The 24,787-nt window shown below is 45.5% G+C and overlaps 1 protein-coding gene across 1 annotated transcript in view; it reads left to right on the forward strand.

The window, feature by feature from the left end:
* The first annotated feature begins 7,276 nt into the window (after positions 1-7,276).
* The window catches only part of LOC147662092 (phospholipase A2 inhibitor and Ly6/PLAUR domain-containing protein-like), a 72,089-nt gene continuing 54,578 nt past the window's right edge, over positions 7,277-24,787 (forward strand). Inside the window, exon 1 of the mRNA XM_086951117.1 lies at positions 7,277-7,352. Coding sequence (XP_086807243.1) covers positions 7,301-7,352 — 52 coding nt within the window. The 5' untranslated portion in view covers positions 7,277-7,300. The remainder of the gene's footprint in view (positions 7,353-24,787) is intronic.

Consider the following 24,787-nt stretch of genomic DNA (forward strand, 5'->3'; position numbering starts at 1 on the left):
CTAGTCCCTTTTTCACTACCTTCTCAGAAAATGAAGGTACAGCAATTTACAAGACCTTCACTACTAGAAAATGGGCAAAGTTTAACTCCACCTCTTTCTCACATACGCTCGAGAAACAGAAACCTATACTGGACCATGATATTAACATAGCTAATGACCAGATAGAGGTCTGGATCACAGATGCCCTAGATGACTTTGCACCCTGGAGTACAAGAATACCTAAAAGACCTAAGACAACAGCCCCCTGGTACAATGACGAACTAAGGAAGGCCAGAAAGACATCACAAAAAGCAGAGCGGACCTGGAGGACAGATTATTGTAATAAATCCAAGGAAGAGTATAAAAAGGAACTAAAAGCCTACCACTCGCTCATTAGGAAAACCAGATGTGAATTCTACACACACAAAATAGACATAGATAATAATTCACACAAATAATTGTTCATCATCCTAAAATCCTTAAAACTCAAAAGGAAAGGACAGCTGATATTCCTGACACCAAAGAAAGCTGCAACGAGATAGCTGAATTCTTTTCAAGTAAAGTAACAAAAATATACGAGACCTTTCCGGCAGATGCACGGTTAGGGATCACCATGCAGGATGGTGAAACTACGACCTTATTTAAAACACCTTTAGAAAGCTATGAAATACCAGAAAGCACGGAACTAGAAGCCATAATAAAAGGAATAAAATCAGGTTCACCAAGAGACCCGGCGCGGCCTGAGAAAATGATGGAAGGAATGGAAACTATTCTACCTTACATTAAGGAGCTCATTACGCGCTCCTTCAAAACGGGCATAGTCCCTAATAAATGGAAGCAAGCCATTGTCAGACCACTTAAGAAAAAACCCACCCTTGACTTCACCAGGCTTGACAACCTACGCCCGATTTCACTACTCCCTTTTTTTGGCTAAAATTGCAGAAAAAATTATTACTAAACAGCTAGTTGAACACATTACCACAAATGACCTACTACACCCATCACAGTCAGGTTTTAGAATGGCGCACTCAACAGAATCAGCACTGCTAATGGCAACTGAGGCTCTGAGGCAACACGTAGACGAAGGTCAAACTTCCGCGCTGATCCTATTAGACGTCAGCGCAGCATTTGACACCGCCTCACAACCAAAATTACTGCAGAGACTGGAAACTTGCGAAATTAGGAATAAAGCCCTGAAATGGCTGACTTCCTAGACGAACGGAGCTTCCAAGTGGCACAAAGGACACACATGTCTGATAGCTACCCTCTGCCCCAAGAAGTCCCACAGGGATCAATCCTGAGCCCCACACTCTTAAATCTGTATTTGGGGCCACTGGCTAAATGTGTAGAGAAGCATGAGGTGTCAATAGTATCTTATGCGGATGACACACAACTAATTGTAAAGTTGTCCCAAACCAAAGATCAGGCAGCGACCCGCTTTGGGAACTGTCTTAAAGAAGTTGCTGACTGGATGTCAAACCACTGCCTCTGACTCAACGGTAACAAAACTGAGGTATTAGTGGTAGGGAAGACACCTACCATTTGGTCATCCGCTTGGTGGCCGGAAGTACAAGGACAAGTCCCCCTCCCCAAACTGGAGGTGAAAATCATTGGCATATGGTTAGACCATAAGCTTTCCTTCGACATCAAATACAGAAGGTAATCAGGAAATGTTATGGCGCCATAAAAACCCTCGGGAAAGTTTTAATTATTAATTGGTAATTAATTAAAATATAATTGGTAATTAATTATAAATATTTAATTGATAAATAATTAATATTTAGTAAATTATTTTCAGTAGTGGGTTGTGAGTTTATAGGGGGATAGGGTGGGACGTAATTTAATAATAATTAATTAATTATGTAAATTAATTAAAATTGTTAATTGTTAATTAATTAATAGTCATTTTAACCACTACGCTATCCAGCGCTTTCTCTACTGTTGCACCCACTGGAGTGGGAATAGTAATTTTAACCCCTACGCTATCCAACGCTTTCCCTACTGTTGCACCCACTGGAGTGGGAATAGTAATTTTTACCTCTACGCTATCCAGCGCTTTCCCTACTGTTGCACCCACTGGAGTGGGAATAGTAATTTTTACTCCTACGCTATCCAACGTTTTCCCTACTGTTGCACCCACTGGAGTGGGAATATTATTTTTTACCCCTGTGCTATCCTGCGTTTTTCTACTGTTGAATTCACTATAGTTGGTACCAATAAATGTTAACCATTTTGCTATGCTACGGTAAAAATATTATATATGTTTAGTTAATAATATGTATTTATATATATATATATATATATTTATTATTTTTGTTATATAATTATATTTATTATTTATTAATATTACATTTATTTAATCATTTTAACTAAGTTTATATTAAATATATTTATTATTATATTATATTAGTTTTAACTTAATTTAAAGACATATAAAAAAACGATATTTTGACAGTCTATATTATTTACAGTCGATAATTTAGAGTAGATATTTTTGTACTTACCTGTATGAAGATAGAGACTTGATATTTTGTCCCTCGATATTTTGTCATCGATATTTTTGTAACTTGATATTAATGGGCTCGATATTATTTCAGTGATCCAGCCACCGCATCCTCTCACAGAAGGGTCCTAAATACCTGCAACCTCTTCTGACAAAATACATCCCTGGACATAACCTAAGGTCCACAGACTTACCATTAGTAAAAGTCCCCAGAATCTTCAAAGCCCGCACAGGAGCCCGTTCTTTCAGGTACCTGGCAGCCAAATATTGGAATACCCTACCAATCTCTCTAAGGCTGGAACCCAGCGAAAGAGTGACGACCTGGTTATTCTCCAATGACCAGCTGACAACCTGTTTATTCTCCAATGCTTCGAAGGGGAAAATGTAGGACTCACTCAGCAACTACAGTCACTCTTCTGACTATGTCTTAGCGCGGGGACACACCGTTGGTGTAACCATGCGCTCTACAAATGGAAAAATATAATATGATTACAAACGGCCCGCCCTTTGCCCAGGCTTAGCCTGGCACCGCCCGCACGTGTCCCGCGACGTGGGAGCTCCAATGGTCTGTTAGGCGCCACCTGGCGCGAAATGGGCAAATGCGGCGTCCGGCCACAAGGACTCCTGGGGGATGTAGTCTCCCCCCTCGGTGGCCGCGTACTAAGGTCAAGAAAGGCAGCGGCAGCGGGAGAGACCAGCGTTGAGTGTCTCCATGCCTCAGGGGTACCAGCAAATGCCTCCAACAATTCAAGGGCCAACAGCAGCAAAGTGTCCAGGTGAGTTTTCAGCCCACGCTACGCAGAGCACCCCTATTAGTTATTTAATATTTGCCTTACCCTTTTAACACAGTTACCAGACATGCAGCTGTTGTTTACATGTGGAAAAAGGGAAGGAGATTGTGGGAGAGTTCATAAAAACATGCCTTTCTTCTATCTTTCACTGGATGACTTCACACTAATTAAAATGCAATGCAGATAAGGCAGAAATATTATTCTTCGGCCTCACTACTCACGTTTTACTGACTTTGTGGTCCAAAGATGCCCCACCCCTAGATCCCCAGGTTGGAACAGCTGAGAACTTAGGAATTACATTTGGCAATACTTTCTCTTTTCAGCCACATATTGTCAGGGATCGAAACATGCTTTGGGCTTCTGCGGAAATTAACAAAATAAGTGCACTTTCTCTACTTGTCTGCAGGGAAGGTGGTCATCCAGACACTCATAACATCATAGCTGGACTATGGCAGTGCCCTGTATCTAGGACTCCTGGACTATCTGATTAACAAACTTCAAGTGGCCCAAAAGATGGCAGCTCACATTTTACTTAGCCTGCCCCCGATAACACACATGTGTCAACACTTGCATGCCCTCCACTGGCTTGCGATGAAGAAAATAATTCTATTCAAAATGTTAGTCCTAGTCCATTGAGCGCTCCACAATTATGGTGCAGATTGTCTTGGGGCTAGAATCAGTTTCTAAACCCCCTCCAGAAAATTGTGGAAAACGTACATATTAAGTAACATGGGGCTCAGAGCTGACCCCTATGACACACCCACTGTTAACTCAAATGCTACAGAAGAGTATGGGAAAAGCCACATTTTCTGCCATCTGTCCTCCAGAAATGAAGCTAGCCTATCCAAAGCCAATGCACTGATTCTAATTATTATACTATTATTGTATTTTAGTTAATCTCTAAGTACACCCAATCACAAGGCAGTCACAAATGAAACGTTCAGACACATCATGTTCTTTCCTGTGTACAGAGCTCAGGTATCCTGTGCCCCACCTCTTCTGTGACAGTATACAAGACATGCCTTCACCATGAGATGTAAAAAGGACACAGGCAGGTGATTAGCTGCAGAGACTCCATCACTCTACTCACTGCATATCACTGGTTAGAGATGGAGTTTCTAGTTGGCAGAGGTTTGCATCTTGTCCAAGTAGGTACCACCACTGTAATCAGGGTAAGTAACATACACACCGTAAATTAACCTATGCTCACCCTCTGGTAGCTTGACAGTCAGGCTTAAATTAAGAGGCAATGTGTTGTGTATATGTGAAACAATTAATGTACAGTAATCCAATGAAAACAACAAAAAAGACTCGAATCAAGTTTAGAAAAAAAAGACGAAGAATCCAATCAGTAAAAATCAGGCAAAATTGTTACTGCCTCAGTAATATTACATTCAACTTGATTAAAGGATCCAGGAGCTTTAGATAAGGAAAGCAGGTGTAGACCACAATTCTGAGGCCCAGAGCTTGAATGGGGCAACTCAAAAACAGGAAGCAAGCCAGCATGCCCTTGGAGTCACTCGGGTTTCAGTCCTTAACCTCACAAGGGCAGAGATCAGCAGTCAACAGGGCAGCTCAACAAAGCAGAGAAGCAGTTTGTCAGAACAGCCGGTCACAGCAGAGTGGCAATCCTTCAGCACAGCATCCTTTATGCCAGCAAAGTTATTCCTAGTTCCAGTAGTGTGCTGATTTGATAGAGCTTGAGCCCTGATACAGATACCCAAAAGTGCCTTTGATATAGAGGGTGACTTCAAAACAGTTTTCTGAAGTGCAGAAGGATCGCTTTCAACCCAGCCCTGGCTCCGGACTACCAGCAGGGGGTAAATCAGGCCTTTGTGTGAGGGCAGGATACAACCTATTCTGAGGAGTTGATGTGGCATAATGGCTAGAGCAGACAACCTCAGAGCTGGGGAAACATGTTTCGAGTCTTAGTAGGGACGCTCAACATCCTGTAATTCTGGGCAAATCACTTAATTTCCCAGTGCCTAACAAAATAAATGTGTCCCATTGTAATGCAACTGGTTCACATGTAAAGCACTCTGATTCCATGGTGGTCGCGTTTTGCACTATATAATACTCTCACTCCACCCCAAAAAAGGTGTGCGCAACTTCTCCTCCTTCTTGGCCAAGAAGGCTATCAATATGCAGATGAATGCAGATAAATCCCCTATGCTCATCCAGCCTATTCTCTGGTGTGGCTGTCTGAAAGGAATGCACAAAGTGTCACCGTGCCCATACATATATTCGAGACAGGGTGCAGGCACAGAGAGCAGAGATAAGAGGAACAAAGTCTCCACATTCTAAAGATGGCATTTCAAAATGGTAATATCATATCCAACTTTACCATTAAAGAAGATATAACTCCACTTTGTCAAAGATATTAAGCATGAAGTAGCTACTCATTTCCAATCAGGAATTACAGCTTAAAAGGTGCTTTAATGAATCCTCAAATACCACCTAAGGATGATAGTTTTAACTTCACTGTTGACTGAAAGCTCAATGCTGTGACACTCCAGGGGGTAGCTGTGCACTTTTCAAGTCCCATTTCATTCATTCATTCATATCTACCACTTCAAACCACATCTAGGAGCACCCTAAGACCAGAGAAATGACTGACTGGTTACAAGTCACAAGTCTAAACCAATGGCATGTTCTGATGTGGACACAGCATCATTCCCATTTCTGCCTATAATGCCTACATCAGAGTTTTCTAGGGTAAGCAAAAACACCCCTGAAGGACCAGCCAAACTCTGTAACTTATTGAATTGCCAAATCAATTTCATCAATGCTTTTATATGATGTCTTCTCTCCCTCTGACCATCTACCACTGATCTTTTAGGTCTTCCAGTCCTGTTAACAATCCTTGTTTTTGTATACTGGCACCACTTATCCTCTTCATTTAGTTGCTAGTTTTGATCCCCCTTATTGCTTATCAGGTCCATTTAAGTCTGACCGCTTAGTTGAAACAAACAACAGGCCGTATTAATTTTATTTACAGAGATAATTTTCCATTTAACTATGAAAGCAGGCTTATGCATATAGTCTACTTTTCCAGAGCTCTCAATGTGCCCCTCTTTTTTTAAAGTTTAAACATATTACTATTACAGTAGGTTATTGTCACACCTTTGTGTTAATCACCTTCATAGACTTGTTAATGAATTCTCAAGAGGGAATAAATATATTTAATTGTTGTTGTAATTTGTTCAAAGAGTTGAAGATGCCACAGACCTGCTCACCGTGGAGGGGAAAAAGATGTGTTGACTGTTATCTCCTCTGGGTGTTTGTGAAATTGATAATGTTGACACGATACCAAAGAACAAGGAAAACTGATGAGAATATAGAAAATAATAGATGTATCAAATAAGAGTAATACAGGTCTGTCTTATGGATGGTGTCTGTATCTCCATCATACCTGTTGAATTAATTAGCAAGCTTTTTCCTCAGTATTTAGATGCTGTGTAAATACCTCTCATTCTAGGCTTGACCTTGGTAATGTAGAAAAACATGTGGATGCAGTATTTACCACAACAAATTATTCATGTTTTGCTTTTTCTTTGGGACTTTTTCCTGATAAATCTCAACATGCTTGAAAAAAACAAAATGTTTCGCAGGAAAACTGTTGATGATGCAATAATTTCCCGATGTAGTCAATACCCCGTCCCTGGAAGAGAACAGATGTTATTCATAGTTATGATTCCGCAAACATTTTTGTTTGTAAAGGAACTAGAATTCAGCCTTGCACTTATGTTTGTGGCTTCAGTTCAATGTGGTATGCAATAAATCCACATTATCCATTAACATAAGATTTCATTTAGTACATCTCTAAGTGCACCCAATCACAAGGCAGTCACAAATGAAACGTCAGACACATCACGTCTTTTCCAGTGTACAGATCTCAGGTATCCTGTGCCCCTCCTCTTCTGTGAGAGTATAAAAGACATGCCCTGAGCATGAGACGTACAAAGAACACAGGCAGGTGATCAGATGCAGAAGACGCCATCACCCTATTCCTTACTCTATAACCACCATGAGGGCCCTCCTTGCAGCTGTCACCATGCTCCAGGCACTGATAACTGGAGGTAAGATTTATGTTTTTTAAAAGGTTTTATAGAGCGCTGGGTAGACCCAAGGGTATCGAAGCGCTTTACAATAGTGAGATGACGAAAAAAAAATTGCACTATAATATTTGTACCAAAAGGTAAAAAGAAATACAATTAGAGCAATCTACACAGTACAGTAAAAACATACTATTAGACCCTAGCCAGTATTGAATAGTTAAACTATCGTGGATGGTCAGGGATGAGAGGGGAGTATAAAAGTAGGGGGGGAACTGAGAAGGGTGATGGGAAAGGTGATACATGCAGGCGTAGGCGGTAATTACAAGAGAACTAGAGGGGGGGAGATTGGAAGTACATGCAGGAACGAGAAGAGGGGGAAGTGAGTCAGGTAGTCAGGTATAATGTAGCGGGAACCTAGTATAGTAAGGGGCAGATTGTGAAACCATGTTAGGTGGCAAGGATTAAGGACCCCAGTGTTTGTTGAGAAGGTGCAGCTTGAGGTCTTTTTCGGAGCTGAGGTAGGAGGGGTTGCAACGTACATCTTTAGTGAGTGAGTTCCAGATAGTAGGTACATTTCCAGCGAAAGAGCAAGTTTGTGTAGATTTCTTGTTTAACATTGGAGTGACTATCATGAGAGCCTTGGTGCGCCTCGATTCTCTAGAGCAGCCTGCTTTGTTGAGTTTATCTGAGAGATACAATGGGGTTGGTTGATGAAGGGCTTTATGCGTAATGCAAGCGGTCATGTAGATGGATCTATCTTCGATGGGAATCAATTTGAGAACTTTGAGGGTAGGGGAGATGTGGTCAAACTGCTTACAATCTGTGATAAGCCTGGTCGTGAGGTTAAGGACTGATTTGATTGAGGCTAAGTGGACTTTCTTTGTTCCCGAGAGAATGGCATTACCATAGTCCAATCTAGACAGTAACAGTGAATGAACAACTACTTAAAAGTCATCAGCAGGAATGAAGAGTTTAATTTTCTTGAGGTTGTGAAGAGTGAAGGGAGTTCCTTTGGACACATTTTTTATTTGGGGAGTAAGACTGAGGTTCTGGTCGATGCTTATACCGAGGGATTTAACTGCATTGGAAGTAGAAAGAGAGCAGTTGGGAGTTTAAAGATCAGAGGTCCAGTGTTGAATGGGGTGCTGGTTGCCTTTAGGATCAAGGAGAATGATTTCTGTTTTTTTAGGGTTGTTTATATTCTTGAAATGTGTCATCACTGAAAGGTGCACATTGAAATGAAGAGGGTAGTGCTCAGGATGGGGCCTAATTCTCTTCAGAAATCTCCTCTTACTACTGTCACATTATTGCCATTTCTTCTTTCTTCCTGTATTTCCCTGTATTTGTCCTCCTTTAGCTCAGTTTTAAACACCCTTTAATTGCACTGAATGTCCCCAAACGTATTTATTTATTTATTTTGAGTTTTATATCGCGCTGGCTAGACCCGGAGGTATCAGAGCTTTTTACAAAGTATGAGTACGAATCAAGTTACACAAAGTTACAAAACAATTACACAATGTTGCACAATAGAAAAAAGGAACACAAGTTAAGGATATGAGAATACTCGGGGAATGGCAATGAGAAGACGCATGATGAGGAAACAAACCACAAGAGGAATAACAGTAAAAGAGAAGGTTAAGCGATGGCAAGAAACAGCCTAAGGGGCAGGAGAAGAGAAAGGGGGAGCACAGAAAGGAAAGGGTAAGGAAAGAAGATAAGGACAGGAAGGTGAGAGGGAAACAAAAATGGAAAAGGCACCAGAGATGTCAACAAAAACAGAAAAAAACGAGGAGCAAGTCCGTGGCAAAGGATAGACAATCGCGATGTAGCCCAGCAGGAGACCAGTGGGGATGGAGTATGGGACAGGAATTGGTAAAATGGCGGATCGTGGGTAGGAGAGGCAGTGAAAGATAGTCCCAAAATGGCGGGGAGCATAAGGATCCAATTCCAGAAGCCAGAGGGGCTAAGTCCAGAGGAAAAAGAAAAAGAAGAGCTGATTTCATGGAGAGGCACTAGATGGGGAAAGGAGCCAGAAAGTCAGGCGAGGTGGGGGCAGTCTATTTTTGAGTCGCCGCTGTGTCGTATCCATGTGCAAATGTTCTGGGCTTGGGTGTCGGATCCATTGTCGATAGGTCACGGGAGGAACTGTTATGGGAGCTGTTATGGGAGCTGTTATAATGTTGATTACACTGCGCTCCTCGTAATGTTTATGTCATGACGTTCGATGACGAGAGGCGGGCGCGCTGACGCTGTGTTGCAGTACCTTAATAAATACTCAATGTTGTACCATGTTTCAGTTATGATTATAACATGTTCTTGGTGACGAGGTGGTCTTCAGTCGGCGAGCAATACAGGGTACAGTGGAAAGGCGACATGTAAAGTTACGAGGCGAGTGAAGTCCTCTGGTGAAAGGGTGAAGAGAACCTGTCATTGGAGTTCACCGCGACGTGTCCCTGGAGAAAGGTGTTCCCACGCAGTAAAAGAAAAGTGAAGGAGACGACTGTGAGTAACGAGAAGTTATAAGGAAAGCGTGAGGAAAACGGGAGAGAATTTGCTACGCTGGACGTGAGTGTCAATGGAGTGAGATTGACGGGAAAAAAAATGTGACGGCGAAAGGTGGATCACATTAAAATAATCATAGCAAGGTATAGTAGAGGTATCAGCATCTGGAGTGTCAGCTGTGCGAAGAGGCGAGGTAACATCATTTACAGAGAAAACGGGCGTATTAGATGTGACAGGTGCATCAGCTGACTAGTGGAGCCTGAAATTTAACAGGAGCGTAAGGTGACTCGTCGAGGGAAACAGTTTGAAGACGCACTGTAAGGTTTGCCCGATGTGAATAAAGAAAGAAGTGTGAAAAAGAGAAATGTGTGCAGGGCACGCGACGGGCGACAAAGCAAGAAAGTACTGTGCAAGTGCAAGGGCAAGATCGCACAGATAGAGGCGGCGTGGCAAATAACCTGCCGTCATGTGTCAAGATCTGCAGAGTGGGGATAACGGAAACCGTGAGGGGAAAAGTGGTATCTCCTGACTGAAACTGTCAAGCGGTTCATAGGGACGATCTGAAGTCTGCGCTTTGTGACAGAAATGGTGAGAGCCCGAATCGAACGACGCATATGCTGAGATTGTAAGGAGCCACATCGTGGGCAATTGCAGTCCGGGGTGAGAGCGGAATCACATGTCTAAAGACGTTGTTAAGGCGAATTGGAACGGAGAGTCATCGTCTTCAGGACCAACAGGGTCAAGTTAAAGGAAATTGAAAAAATATTATTTTCAAGGAAACTGCAGCTGCTCAAAGAGAAACAATTCCACCCAATGGAATAAAGCGGTACATATATGTCATTTAAAGCACATCTACCAAGAAGAGTAACATATAAAAAGGAAGTGGATATAAGCATATATTCCAAGCAGTGTTACCAGTTAATTGGTTTAGAGCATACATTTAAGTTAAAATGGATATAAGTACCCTTGATGTATCTGCTGTGTCTACTCCTCCTCACTTCCTCAACCAGCCAGTGAATACCAGTATAGAATGGGATGAGTGGATTGAGATATTTGATAATTATTTGGAGGCCTTTGATGCGCAGGACTACAGTAGCAATAGGAAAAGAGCAATTTTGCTTACAAATTTAGGTAAAGAAGGACAACATATTTTTAAGTACCTACCTGTTGCAAATAACGAACGAGGTCAACCTATTCAGGATGTTTTTGAGGAGGAGATTTGCAAAAGAAACAAACATAGCGTTGACGAGATACAAGTTTTATACCTAGCCACAGAAAGTTGGGGAGTCTATTGATGACTTTGTCACAAGACTTCGTGAACTCTCACTAAAGTGTAAATTTGGCCCTATGACCAAAGAAATGACCCAGGACCAACTCATTGTTCAATGTAGAAGCAGAGAACACAAGCACGCTTATGGGCTGCTAAGGACCCCTCTCTTAAAGATGCCAAAATAATAGAGGAGTCAGATTCTTGCATCTAAGAAATGGATCGCAGGGATTCAAAGGGTAACATGCCTAGTGAGAGCGAAACTTCTGTTGTAGAGGGGTGTGAAGGGGAGGTAGCTGGCTCTACCAGGTTTAAAGCTGTGAAGAATACTTCAGGGGGTAGAACATATCCCAGTAGGTTTGGAAACAAGACTTGTGGAAAGTGTCGCAGCGCCTATCACACGTCTGACTCAAAGCATTGTTGGGCCATTGGGAAAGAATGTAGGAGGTGTGGACGCAAGGGTAATTTTGCAAGAATGTGTAGGGATGGTAACAAAGGAAAGGTGGCCATGTTATCTGAAGAGTCTGCTGTATATGAATACTCTTACAGACCTGATAGGATCTTGTGCGTTGAACCTTCATTATATGACGGTGGTGAGAGTGGAGAAATTCTTCTCACTGAACCTCACAATTTAGACGACAGGAGGAAACACAGGCCAAAAGCAGGGTTTGTCATTGGTGACAAAAGTGTAGATTTGATGGTTGACTCTGGGTCACTGTATACTATCATACCAAAAAAAATTCAAACAGGAGTGGCCTAACAAAAAGCTGATGCCCAAAGATATAAACCCCAGTAGGTATCAAGGTGAGCAGATAGACATACTAGGTTACATGGCAACTGATATTCTTTTCAAAGGAAGATCTGTGAGGGGTAAAGTGTATGTAGCAGAATCAGGACCCCATATTTTAGGATGGTATCACCAATTTGACCTCCACATCAGAATTGACCCACACGCTATTGAACACGTTATGATGGTGGATGACCTTTCAGTGGAAGACATCGGAGGGAGGTAAAGGTGTTTCCAGAGATGAGCTGGGCAATCTAGAGGGATATGTACACAAGATAAAGCTCAAAAGTAATGGTGTCTCTGTGCAACACAACCTGAGAAAGGTTCCCATCATGGTTAGGAGGGAGGTGAAGAAAATGTTGGATGAGATGCTATCCAATGGAGTCATAGAACCTATTGAATGCTCATCGTGGATTTCCCCTGTTGTAATTTCACAGAAAACCGATGGAAATTTTCGTTTCTGTGTTGATCTTAGGAGTTTGCACCACAATGTTATTCCTGACACTTTTCCTCTACCTAACATAAACGAAATGATGGTATTGCATAAAGGAGCAAAATACTTTTCGAAACTTGACCTTCGTCATGCTTACCATCAGATAGGCTTGCATGAATCTTCGAAACACTTGACAGCCTTCATTACCAATGAAGGGATATTCCAATTTACGAGAATGCCCTTCGGGTTATGTTGAGCTGCAAGTGTGTTTCAAAGGATGGTCACGGAGATTTTCAAAGGTGTGAAGAATATTATTTTCTTCCAGGACAATATTTTGGTATTTGGTGAGAGTGTGAGTGACCATAACTCTGCCTTGAAAGAAGCTCTTGCGAGGATTTTGGAATCTGGTTAGAAATTGCGCAGGGAAATATTTTCTTTTTTGGCAACGGAGTTGGAATATCTGGGGCATTCCATCTCGTCCGATGGTGTAAAACCAAAGAGACTTACTGGAATCCATAAAATTGACTCCTGTTCCCACAAATAGAGACCAAGTAGACTCATTTATTGGGCTAATTGAGTATGACTCAAAATTTGTGAAGAACTTTGCGAGTAAGACAGAACCCCTGAAGGTGCTCTTGAGGAAAGGAGTCAGGTTCTGTTGGGGGGACGACCAGAAAATGTTGATGACATTAAGATGGAAATATGCAATGCTGGCATTTTGGTTCCTTTTGATGTGCATGGGAAGACTATTATCACAGTGGATGCAAGTGATACTGGCATAGGAGCTGTGTTATCACAGAGTGATGGCACTAGTGAGAAAACAGTGGCTTTTTTATCTTGTACTTTGACTACTACTGAGCGCTGTTATTCTGTTATAGAAAAGGAAATCCTGGCAGCCGCTTGGGGTGTGGAGTATTTCAGGATGTATGTGTGAGGGCGTAGGTTTAAATTTCGCACTGACCAAAAGCCTTTATTGAAAATACTCTCACCAGGTGTAACAGGAAAGGGGTCAGCCAGACTGGCTAGGCTAGCCTCCAGACTACAGAAGTACAATTTTGATGTTGAATTCATTTCGGGCTGGCGTAATGTACAGGCCGATTGTATGTCACTCCTATCCTTGAAGTGGGAGGATGTAGAAAACACAGGAGTGTCACAAAAAGAGAGAGAAGGAGCTATCTTCAGTCTTGAGGATGTAATTCAGTGGAGTCGTGACGCAGTCAGTAAAAAAGAGTGGGCAGAAGCTATGACTCAGGATGAAGTTCTAAAGAACGTTATGAACCTCATCTCTAAGGGTAGATGTAGGGAAAGCATCCTGCCAATTAGCATCAGACCTTTCAATGCAGTCATTGACGAGTTGTCTATTGTTGTTATGTTATGTTAAGTGCAACTTATATAGCGCGCTAACACCAAAGGCTTCCTGATTCAGAAAAGGGGGTGGTGATGAACAGAGTGTCTGAATTAAGCACACCACTCTTACCCAGTCCAAAGATCAGGGCTTGATCCATCCCCGTTATTTATCTCACTGCACCATCCCAGCTCAGAACCTGGCTATATGCAAATCAGTCTGTCCCTGGCCCAGTGCATCATGGGAACAGGGCAGACTAAACTACCAAGCCAATTCTTTACCAGAAAGGAGACAAGCTACCGGGGACCGGTTTCTGGCATTTCAGCCTTCTTCGGCCCGGCTTGCTTGAATCCTGATGGTGCAGTGAGAAAGGGACTCATGTCTGAGTATACCCTGCCACACCTATAGTGGCCAAAAACGATTCAGAAAAGGGGGTGGTGATGAACAGAGTGTCTGAATTAAGCACACCACTCTTACCCAGTCCAAAGATCAGGGCTTGATCCATCCCCGTTATTTATCTCACTGCACCATCCCAGCTCAGAACCTGGCTATATGCAAATCAGTCTGTCCCTGGCCCAGTGCATCATGGGAACAGGGCAGACTAAACTACCAAGCCAATTCTTTACCAGAAAGGAGACAAGCTACCGGGGACCGGTTTCTGGCATTTCAGCCTTCTTCGGCCCGGCTTGCTTGAATCCTGATGGTGCAGTGAGAAAGGGACTCATGTCTGAGTATACCCTGCCACACCTATAGTGGCCAAAAACGATTCAGAAAAGGGGGTGGTGATGAACAGAGTGTCTGAATTAAGCACACCACTCTTACCCAGTCCAAAGATCAGGGCTTGATCCATCCCCGTTATTTATCTCACTGCACCATCCCAGCTCAGAACCTGGCTATATGCAAATCAGTCTGTCCCTGGCCCAGTGCATCATGGGAACAGGGCAGACTAAACTACCAAGCCAATTCTTTACCAGAAAGGAGACAAGCTACCGGGGACCGGTTTCTGGCATTTCAGCCTTCTTCGGCCCGGCTTGCTTGAATCCTGATGGTGCAGTGAGAAAGGGACTCATGTCTGAGTATACCCTGCCACACCTATAGTGGCCAAAAACGATTCAGAAAAAGGGGTGGTGATGAACAGAGTGTCTGAATTAAGCACACCACTCTTACCCAGTCCAAAGATCAGGGCTTGATCCATCCCCGTTATTTATCTCACTGCACCATCCCAGCTCAGAACCTGGCTATATGCAAATCAGTCTGTCCCTAGCCCAGTGCATCATGGGAACAGGGCAGACTAAACTACCAAGCCAATTCTTTACCAGAAAGGAGACAAGCTACCGGGGACCGGTTTCTGGCATTTCAGCCTTCTTCGGCCCGGCTTGCTTGAATCCTGATGGTGCAGTGAGAAAGGGACTCATGTCTGAGTATACCCTGCCACACCTATAGTGGCCAAAAACGATTCAGAAAAGGGGGTGGTGATGAACAGAGTGTCTGAATTAAGCACACCACTCTTACCCAGTCCAAAGATCAGGGCTTGATCCATCCCCGTTATTTATCTCACTGCACCATCCCAGCTCAGAACCTGGCTATATGCAAATCAGTCTGTCCCTGGCCCAGTGCATCATGGGAACAGGGCAGACTAAACTACCAAGCCAATTCTTTACCAGAAAGGAGACAAGCTACCGGGGACCGGTTTCTGGCATTTCAGCCTTCTTCGGCCCGGCTTGCTTGAATCCTGATGGTGCAGTGAGAAAGGGACTCATGTCTGAGTATACCCTGCCACACCTATAGTGGCCAAAAACGATTCAGAAAAGGGGGTGGTGATGAACAGAGTGTCTGAATTAAGCACACCACTCTTACCCAGTCCAAAGATCAGGGCTTGATCCATCCCCGTTATTTATCTCACTGCACCATCCCAGCTCAGAACCTGGCTATATGCAAATCAGTCTGTCCCTGGCCCAGTGCATCATGGGAACAGGGCAGACTAAACTACCAAGCCAATTCTTTACCAGAAAGGAGACAAGCTACCGGGGACCGGTTTCTGGCATTTCAGCCTTCTTCGGCCCGGCTTGCTTGAATCCTGATGGTGCAGTGAGAAAGGGACTCATGTCTGAGTATACCCTGCCACACCTATAGTGGCCAAAAACGATTCAGAAAAGGGGGTGGTAATGAACAGAGTGTCTGAATTAAGGACACCACTCTTACCCAGTCCAAAGATCAGGGCTTGATCCATCCCCGTTATTTATCTCACTGCACCATCCCAGCTCAGAACCTGGCTATATGCAAATCAGTCTGTCCCTGGCCCAGTGCATCATGGGAACAGGGCAGACTAAACTACCAAGCCAATTCTTTACCAGAAAGGAGACAAGCTACCGGGGACCGGTTTCTGGCATTTCAGCCTTCTTCGGCCCGGCTTGCTTGAATCCTGATGGTGCAGTGAGAAAGGGACTCATGTCTGAGTATACCCTGCCACACCTATAGTGGCCAAAAACGATTCAGAAAAGGGGGTGGTGATGAACAGAGTGTCTGAATTAAGCACACCACTCTTACCCAGTCCAAAGATCAGGGCTTGATCCATCCCCGTTATTTATCTCACTGCACCATCCCAGCTCAGAACCTGGCTATATGCAAATCAGTCTGTCCCTGGCCCAGTGCATCATGGGAACAGGGCAGACTAAACTACCAAGCCAATTCTTTACCAGAAAGGAGACAAGCTACCGGGGACCGGTTTCTGGCATTTCAGCCTTCTTCGGCCCGGCTTGCTTGAATCCTGATGGTGCAGTGAGAAAGGGACTCATGTCTGAGTATACCCTGCCACACCTATAGTGGCCAAAAACGATTCAGAAAAGGGGGTGGTGATGAACAGAGTGTCTGAATTAAGCACACCACTCTTACCCAGTCCAAAGATCAGGGCTTGATCCATCCCCGTTATTTATCTCACTGCACCATCCCAGCTCAGAACCTGGCTATATGCAAATCAGTCTGTCCCTGGCCCAGTGCATCATGGGAACAGGGCAGACTAAACTACCAAGCCAATTCTTTACCAGAAAGGAGACAAGCTACCGGGGACCAGTTTCTGGCATTTCAGCCTTCTTCGGCCCGGCTTGCTTGAATCCTGATGGTGCAGTGAGAAAGGGACTCATGTCTGAGTATACCCTGCCACACCTATAGTGGCCAAAAACGATTCAGAAAAGGGGGTGGTGATGAACAGAGTGTCTGAATTAAGCACACCACTCTTACCCAGTCCAAAGATCAGGGCTTGATCCATCCCCGTTATTTATCTCACTGCACCATCCCAGCTCAGAACCTGGCTATATGCAAATCAGTCTGTCCCTGGCCCAGTGCATCATGGGAACAGGGCAGACTAAACTACCAAGCCAATTCTTTACCAGAAAGGAGACAAGCTACCGGGGACCGGTTTCTGGCATTTCAGCCTTCTTCGGCCCGGCTTGCTTGAATCCTGATGGTGCAGTGAGAAAGGGACTCATGTCTGAGTATACCCTGCCACACCTATAGTGGCCAAAAACGATTCAGAAAAGGGGGTGGTGATGAACAGAGTGTCTGAATTAAGCACACCACTCTTACCCAGTCCAAAGATCAGGGCTTGATCCATCCCCGTTATTTATCTCACTGCACCATCCCAGCTCAGAACCTGGCTATATGCAAATCAGTCTGTCCCTGGCCCAGTGCATCATGGGAACAGGGCAGACTAAACTACCAAGCCAATTCTTTACCAGAAAGGAGACAAGCTACCGGGGACCGGTTTCTGGCATTTCAGCCTTCTTCGGCCCGGCTTGCTTGAATCCTGATGGTGCAGTGAGAAAGGGACTCATGTCTGAGTATACCCTGCCACACCTATAGTGGCCAAAAACGATTCAGAAAAGGGGGTGGTGATGAACAGAGTGTCTGAATTAAGCACACCACTCTTACCCAGTCCAAAGATCAGGGCTTGATCCATCCCCGTTATTTATCTCACTGCACCATCCCAGCTCAGAACCTGGCTATATGCAAATCAGTCTGTCCCTGGCCCAGTGCATCATGGGAACAGGGCAGACTAAACTACCAAGCCAATTCTTTACCAGAAAGGAGACAAGCTACTGGGGACCGGTTTCTGGCATTTCAGCCTTCTTCGGCCCGGCTTGCTTGAATCCTGATGGTGCAGTGAGAAAGGGACTCATGTCTGAGTATACCCTGCCACACCTATAGTGGCCAAAAACGATTCAGAAAAGGGGGTGGTGATGAACAGAGTGTCTGAATTAAGCACACCACTCTTACCCTGTCCAAAGATCAGGGCTTGATCCATCCCCGTTATTTATCTCACTGCACCATCCCAGCTCAGAACCTGGCTATATGCAAATCAGTCTGTCCCTGGCCCAGTGCATCATGGGAACAGGGCAGACTAAACTACCAAGCCAATTCTTTACCAGAAAGGAGACAAGCTACCGGGGACCGGTTTCTGGCATTTCAGCCTTCTTCGGCCCGGCTTGCTTGAATCCTGATGGTGCAGTGAGAAAGGGACTCATGTCTGAGTATACCCTGCCACACCTATAGTGGCCAAAAACGATTCAGAAAAGGGGGTGGTGATGAACAGAGTGTCTGAATTAAGCACACCACTCTTACCCAGTCCAAAGATCAGGGCTTGATCCATCCCCGTTATTTATCTCACTGCACCATCCCAGCTCAGAACCTGGCTATATGCAAATCAGTCTGTCCCTGGCCCAGTGCATCATGGGAACAGGGCAGACTAAACTACCAAGCCAATTCTTTACCAGAAAGGAGACAAGCTACCGGGGACCGGTTTCTGGCATTTCAGCCTTCTTCGGCCCGGCTTGCTTGAATCCTGATGGTGCAGTGAGAAAGGGACTCATGTCTGAGTATACCCTGCCACACCTATAGTGGCCAAAAACGATTCAGAAAAGGGGGTGGTGATGAACAGAGTGTCTGAATTAAGCACACCACTCTTACCCAGTCCAAAGATCAGGGCTTGATCCATCCCCGTTATTTATCTCACTGCACCATCCCAGCTCAGAACCTGGCTATATGCAAATCAGTCTGTCCCTGGCCCAGTGCATCATGGGAACAGGGCAGACTAAACTACCAAGCCAATTCTTTACCAGAAAGGAGACAAGCTACCGGGGACCGGTTTCTGGCATTTCAGCCTTCTTCGGCCCGGCTTGCTTGAATCCTGATGGTGCAGTGAGAAAGGGACTCATGTCTGAGTATACCCTGCCACACCTATAGTGGCCAAAAACGATTCAGAAAAGGGGGTGGTGATGAACAGAGTGTCTGAATTAAGCACACCACTCTTACCCAGTCCAAAGATCAGGGCTTGATCCATCCCCGTTATTTATCTCACTGCACCATCCCAGCTCAGAACCTGGCTATATGCAAATCAGTCTGTCCCTGGCCCAGTGCATCATGGGAACAGGGCAGACTAAACTACCAAGCCAATTCTTTACCAGAAAGGAGACAAGCTACCGGGGACCGGTTTCTGGCATTTCAGCCTTCTTCGGCCCGGCTTGCTTGAATCCTGATGGTGCAGTGAGAAAGGGACTCATGTCTGAGTATACCCTGCCACACCTATAGTGGCCAAAATTGGCTTTTGTAGTTTGGTTTGCCCTGTTCCCATCATGCACTGGGACAGGAACAGACTAATTTGCATACAGCCAGGTTCTGAAACTGGGATGGTGCAGTGAGCTAAAAAACGGTGTTGGATCTAGCCCTGATCTCTTGACTGGGTGAGAGTATTCTGTTTAATTCAGAGACTCTGTCCCTCACCACCCCTTGTTGTAAATATTTTTGTCCACCCTAAGCGTGGAAGGGTATACTCAGATGTGAGTCCCTTGCTCATTGCACCATCAGGATTCAAGCAAGCCGGGCCGAAGACGGCTGAAATGCCAGAAACCGGTCCCCGGTAGCTTGTTTCCTTCCCAGTGTAAGAATTGGCTTTTGTAGTTTGGTTTGCCCTGTTCCCATCATGCACTGGGACAGGAACAGACTAATTTGCATACAGCCAGGTTCTGAAACTGCGATGGTGCAGTGAGCTAAAAAACGGTGTTGGATCTAGCCCTGATCTCTTGACTGGGTGAGAGTATTCTGTTTAATTCAGAGACTCTGTCCCTCACCACCCCTTGTTGTAAATATTTTTGTCCACCCTAAGCGTGGAAGGGTATACTCAGATGTGAGTCCCTTGCTCATTGCACCATCAGGATTCAAGCAAGCCGGGCCGAAGACGGCTGAAATGCCAGAAACCGGTCCCCGGTAGCTTGTTTCCTTCCCAGTGTAAGAATTGGCTTTTGTAGTTTGGTTTGGTTTGCCCTGTTCCCATCATGCACTGGGACAGGAACAGACTAATTTGCATACAGCCAGGTTCTGAAACTGGGATGGTGCAGTGAGCTAAAAAACGGTGTTGGATCTAGCCCTGATCTCTTGACTGGGTGAGAGTATTCTGTTTAATTCAGAGACTCTGTCCCTCACCACCCCTTGTTGTAAATATTTTTGTCCACCCTAAGCGTGGAAGGGTATACTCAGATGTGAGTCCCTTGCTCATTGCACCATCAGGATTCAAGCAAGCCGGGCCGAAGACGGCTGAAATGCCAGAAACCGGTCCCCGGTAGCTTGTTTCCTTCCCAGTGTAAGAATTGGCTTTTGTAGTTTGGTTTGCCCTGTTCCCATCATGCACTGGGACAGGAACAGACTAATTTGCATACAGCCAGGTTCTGAAACTGGGATGGTGCAGTGAGCTAAAAAACGGTGTTGGATCTAGCCCTGATCTCTTGACTGGGTGAGAGTATTCTGTTTAATTCAGAGACTCTGTCCCTCACCACCCCTTGTTGTAAATATTTTTGTCCACCCTAAGCGTGGAAGGGTATACTCAGATGTGAGTCCCTTGCTCATTGCACCATCAGGATTCAAGCAAGCCGGGCCGAAGACGGCTGAAATGCCAGAAACCGGTCCCCGGTAGCTTGTTTCCTTCCCAGTGTAAGAATTGGCTTTTGTAGTTTGGTTTGCCCTGTTCCCATCATGCACTGGGACAGGAACAGACTAATTTGCATACAGCCAGTTTCTGAAACTGGGATGGTGCAGTGAGCTAAAAAACGGTGTTGGATCTAGCCCTGATCTCTTGACTGGGTGAGAGTATTCTGTTTAATTCAGAGACTCTGTCCCTCACCACCCCTTGTTGTAAATATTTTTGTCCACCCTAAGCGTGGAAGGGTATACTCAGATGTGAGTCCCTTGCTCATTGCACCATCAGGATTCAAGCAAGCCGGGCCGAAGACGGCTGAAATGCCAGAAACCGGTCCCCGGTAGCTTGTTTCCTTCCCAGTGTAAGAATTGGCTTTTGTAGTTTGGTTTGCCCTGTTCCCATCATGCACTGGGACAGGAACAGACTAATTTGCATACAGCCAGGTTCTGAAACTGGGATGGTGCAGTGAGCTAAAAAACGGTGTTGGATCTAGCCCTGATCTCTTGACTGGGTGAGAGTATTCTGTTTAATTCAGAGACTCTGTCCCTCACCACCCCTTGTTGTAAATACAAAGGCTTCCTGGCGCTTAAAGACAGAGTGAGTGAGCGTAAGGCGTGAGTGACGGAGTTTTAACGAAGGGGAGGGAAGAGGTGAGTTTTGAGCGATTTTCTAAAATTCAGGAGGGAAGGACTGGTTTTGATGGAAAGAGGGAGGAGATTCCAGAACCCAGGAGCCAGGTGGGAGAAGCGACGACCACCGAATTTCTTGGTTTTAGCTTTGGGGGTGACTAGCAAATGAAGGCAGGCTGATCGGAGGTTGCGCATTGGTCGATGTGGAATGATTAGAGATTTGAGAAATGCGGGACCGGTACAGTGGAGGGCTTTGAATGTGAGGCAGCCCACCTTGAAGGCTGCCCTTTGGCATATTGGTAGCCAATGCAGTCTGTGAAGTAGAGGTTTTGCCGATCGCCATCTGGGGGTTTTATGAATGAGGCGGTTCTGGACAACCTGAAGGCGGTGCAGCAGAGATTGTGGGAGACCGTAGTAGAGGGAGTTGGAAAAGTCCAGACGGGAGAGTACCAGCGAGATGACAACTTGGGTAAGTGCGGCGGGCGGAAGTAAGTGGCGAACTTTGCGGATCTTCCAGAGCTGGTGCATACAAGATGAAATAACCGCGCCCACTTGAGCTTTGAGGAATAGTTCAGTGTTGATAATCACACCCAGACTTTTTACTGATTTGACCGGGACTGGGGGGGGACCTAGCTCAGAGGGCTAGAACTGCGGACCCCAGTAAGCGTGGCTGAGTCCAGGGAGGAGGAGCTCAGTTTTCCCGGGGTTTAGCTTCAGTTGATTCAGGTTCATCCAATGTTGGATGTGGATCTTGACAGTGTGAAACGTATTGATGCCATGAGGTGAATTGAGAGGGAGGACAATCTGCAGGTCATCGGCATAGTTGTAAACAATAATGTCCCATTTCTGAAGTGAGTGAATCAAGGGCCGGAGGTATAGGTTGAATAGAAGTGGTGAAAGGGAGGAGCCTTGAGGGACTCCATAGGTCGTGGGGGGTTTTGTTGCGGTATAAGGGCCCAGGCGGACAGCCTGTGTTCTTCCAGTCAGGAAGGACTCGACCCACTTGAGAGCGGTACCCTGGATGCCTGCCTGTCCAACACGGTGGAGAAGGATGTTATGGTCTACCGTGTCGAATGCGGTCGACAGATCCAGGAGTACGAGGGCTTGGGGAATCCCCGCATCCGCGTTACTCCTCAGCGTGTCCAGGACTGCCAGAATGACGGCCTCAGTAGAGTGGGAAGGTCTGAAGCCGGTTTGGTTGGGCTCAAGGTGGCAAGAGGAGTCAATAAAATTTGACAGGCATCGGGTGACGTGGGCCTCCATTAATTTGGAAAAGTAAGGAAGTAGGGAAATGGGACAATAATTGGATGGTTCCACTGGGTCGGCGCCAGGTTTCTAGAGGAGGGGCACTAGGATGGCCTCCTTAAGAGATCTAGGAACAATGCCTCTGCTGAGTGAACCATTCAGCAGGGGTAAAATACAATCAGGTAGATTGAGGCAGATATTCCGCAAGACAGATGGCGGACAGCAGTCATTAGGGGAGCCAGATTTGACACGAGTAGCGAGCTTGGCTAATGAAATAGGGTTCAGAGCAGGGAAGGTAGTAAGGGTCAAGGGTTTTTTAGAGGAGGTGTCCGATGGGTGTGGCTGGGGTGGGGGAGAGATAGAGTTTTTGATTTTTATGATCTTTCCCACAAAGAAGAGGTTGAGAGTGTTGCATGTCTCTTGAGTGGGGGTCTGGGCTGGGAGGGTTCTGTTGTCTGTGGTAAGTACCCTTTATTGACATGCGGGGCAGAAAACCAGCTTCAAAACTGGTGCCTCCTTGGATCAGAGAATTGGTTGAAGGAAAGAATGATGGTGATTGTGATTTGAGCAGCCCTGTAATGCTTCCAGGAGAGTACACGACAAGGGAAAGAACCCGTCTATTATACTTGTAGGTGACTGGGTCAAAGTCCGTTCCGGACAATAGGTCAGAGGTCCATGTAAGTTTTGTGGACCCTTCAAGGTAAAGGAAGTGTACCCTTTCTATGTTGTGTTGGAAAATGGGGAGAAATGGAACCTACGCAGGGTAGCAAAGTACAGCTCATGCGACCATTCTCCTAAAACCTTGGCTAGTAATGCTGTCACCAAGAATTCATGTTCAGGTTACATGTTGGCCCATGATCGCCAATTGCTTGACAATGCTCGCACAGGTACAGAAGTGAGGGCACCAGGTCCCAGTGGGGATAACTTGAGCACTGGTCAAAGGGCAACTACCCCAAATGCTGAGTCTCATGATCCTTAAGGAGCTCGACCTTACCAGAGACCCTTGCGGGCCAGGAGACACCCTCAACATTTACATGACTTCATGGTAGGATGATTCATTGCTTTGTTCTATGTTCATGCCTCTAACTTACCGTGTTTTCTTCCTTCCATCTACCTAATTCCCTACCTGCGCGTAGAGGAAAGGGGGGTATGTTATAATGTTGATTACACTGGGGCAGCGCTCCTCTCGCCACAGTGTAATGTTTATGTCATGACGTTCGATGACGAGAGTCGCACGCTGAGCTGTCAGAAAACAGCTGCTGGCTGAAGGCGGCGGGCGCGCTGACGCTGTGTTGCAGTACCTCAATAAATACTCGCTCGATGTTGTACTGTGTTTCCGCCTCATGTTATGATTATAACGTGAGCCAGGACAGCAGACCAAGAGCACAGGAGGCAGCAAAGTTGGAGCCAGCATGGGCGCTTTCCAGGCACGGAGAGAAGAGTGACAGGCTCAAAATGCCACAAAGAGCAGTGGGGATAGTTCTCACCTTTGATAAATCCCAAATTGTCCGAGTTGATTTGCAGGAGTCGCAGTAGATGAGGTAACTGAAAGGGAAGGCAGCAGTAACCAAGCTCGGCGGCAGGGGGAGAGTCAAGAAGGTAGAACCTCTGCCCGGCTCTTCTGCAGCCATCCGGAGAGATCAGAGAAGCATTGTCAGCATTAAAAAGCGTTCTGCCTAATGTTGGTCACCTTGGACTTCAGAGAGGAAGGTGGGGGAGGAGGAAGACAAGCAGCAGAGTTGAGAGGGGAGCTGTGCCTGATGCCCGACTGGGTAGGTGTCGGCTATGGCGAGATACCTGAGCCAGACTCCCCCTCAAGTGCAAATTCTGACAAGAATCTCATGCCCTCAAGCGCAGGAATGGAGCATTGTTGACCATAGTTGGGGACGGAAACCCAGGTGAGGTGGGAATTAGGGGATTTTAGCCAGAAAGGCTATGTCTGGCAGGGAGCCCCTGGCCGGAGCTCCTCACCGGGCTGCCATCTTGGTGTGTTTCAAGGAGTATGTAAGGAGGGCACCACCTGTGCCTTAAAAAGAAGTCTAGTGGCGCTGGCCACAAACTTAAAATGTAGCGCTGTCTGCGCTCACCCTTGATGCACTCTAGAGTAGACTATGACTCAACATTTTCTCAGTTCTCACAGGATACCCCACTTTACTGAGGTTGTGCCTTATTTAACCTTGCTAAGGTTTTGAGTTGCAGTGACTACTCAGTAGCCGCTCCTTTATCTCCCTGAGACATCATAGTCTAATGACCTCATAGGACCGAGCACTGTTTGTTTTTAATG

The sequence above is a fragment of the Lissotriton vulgaris genome, unplaced genomic scaffold (assembly GCF_964263255.1).
Source record: "Lissotriton vulgaris unplaced genomic scaffold, aLisVul1.2 SCAFFOLD_2550, whole genome shotgun sequence".
NCBI classification, from domain to species: domain Eukaryota; kingdom Metazoa; phylum Chordata; class Amphibia; order Caudata; family Salamandridae; genus Lissotriton; species Lissotriton vulgaris.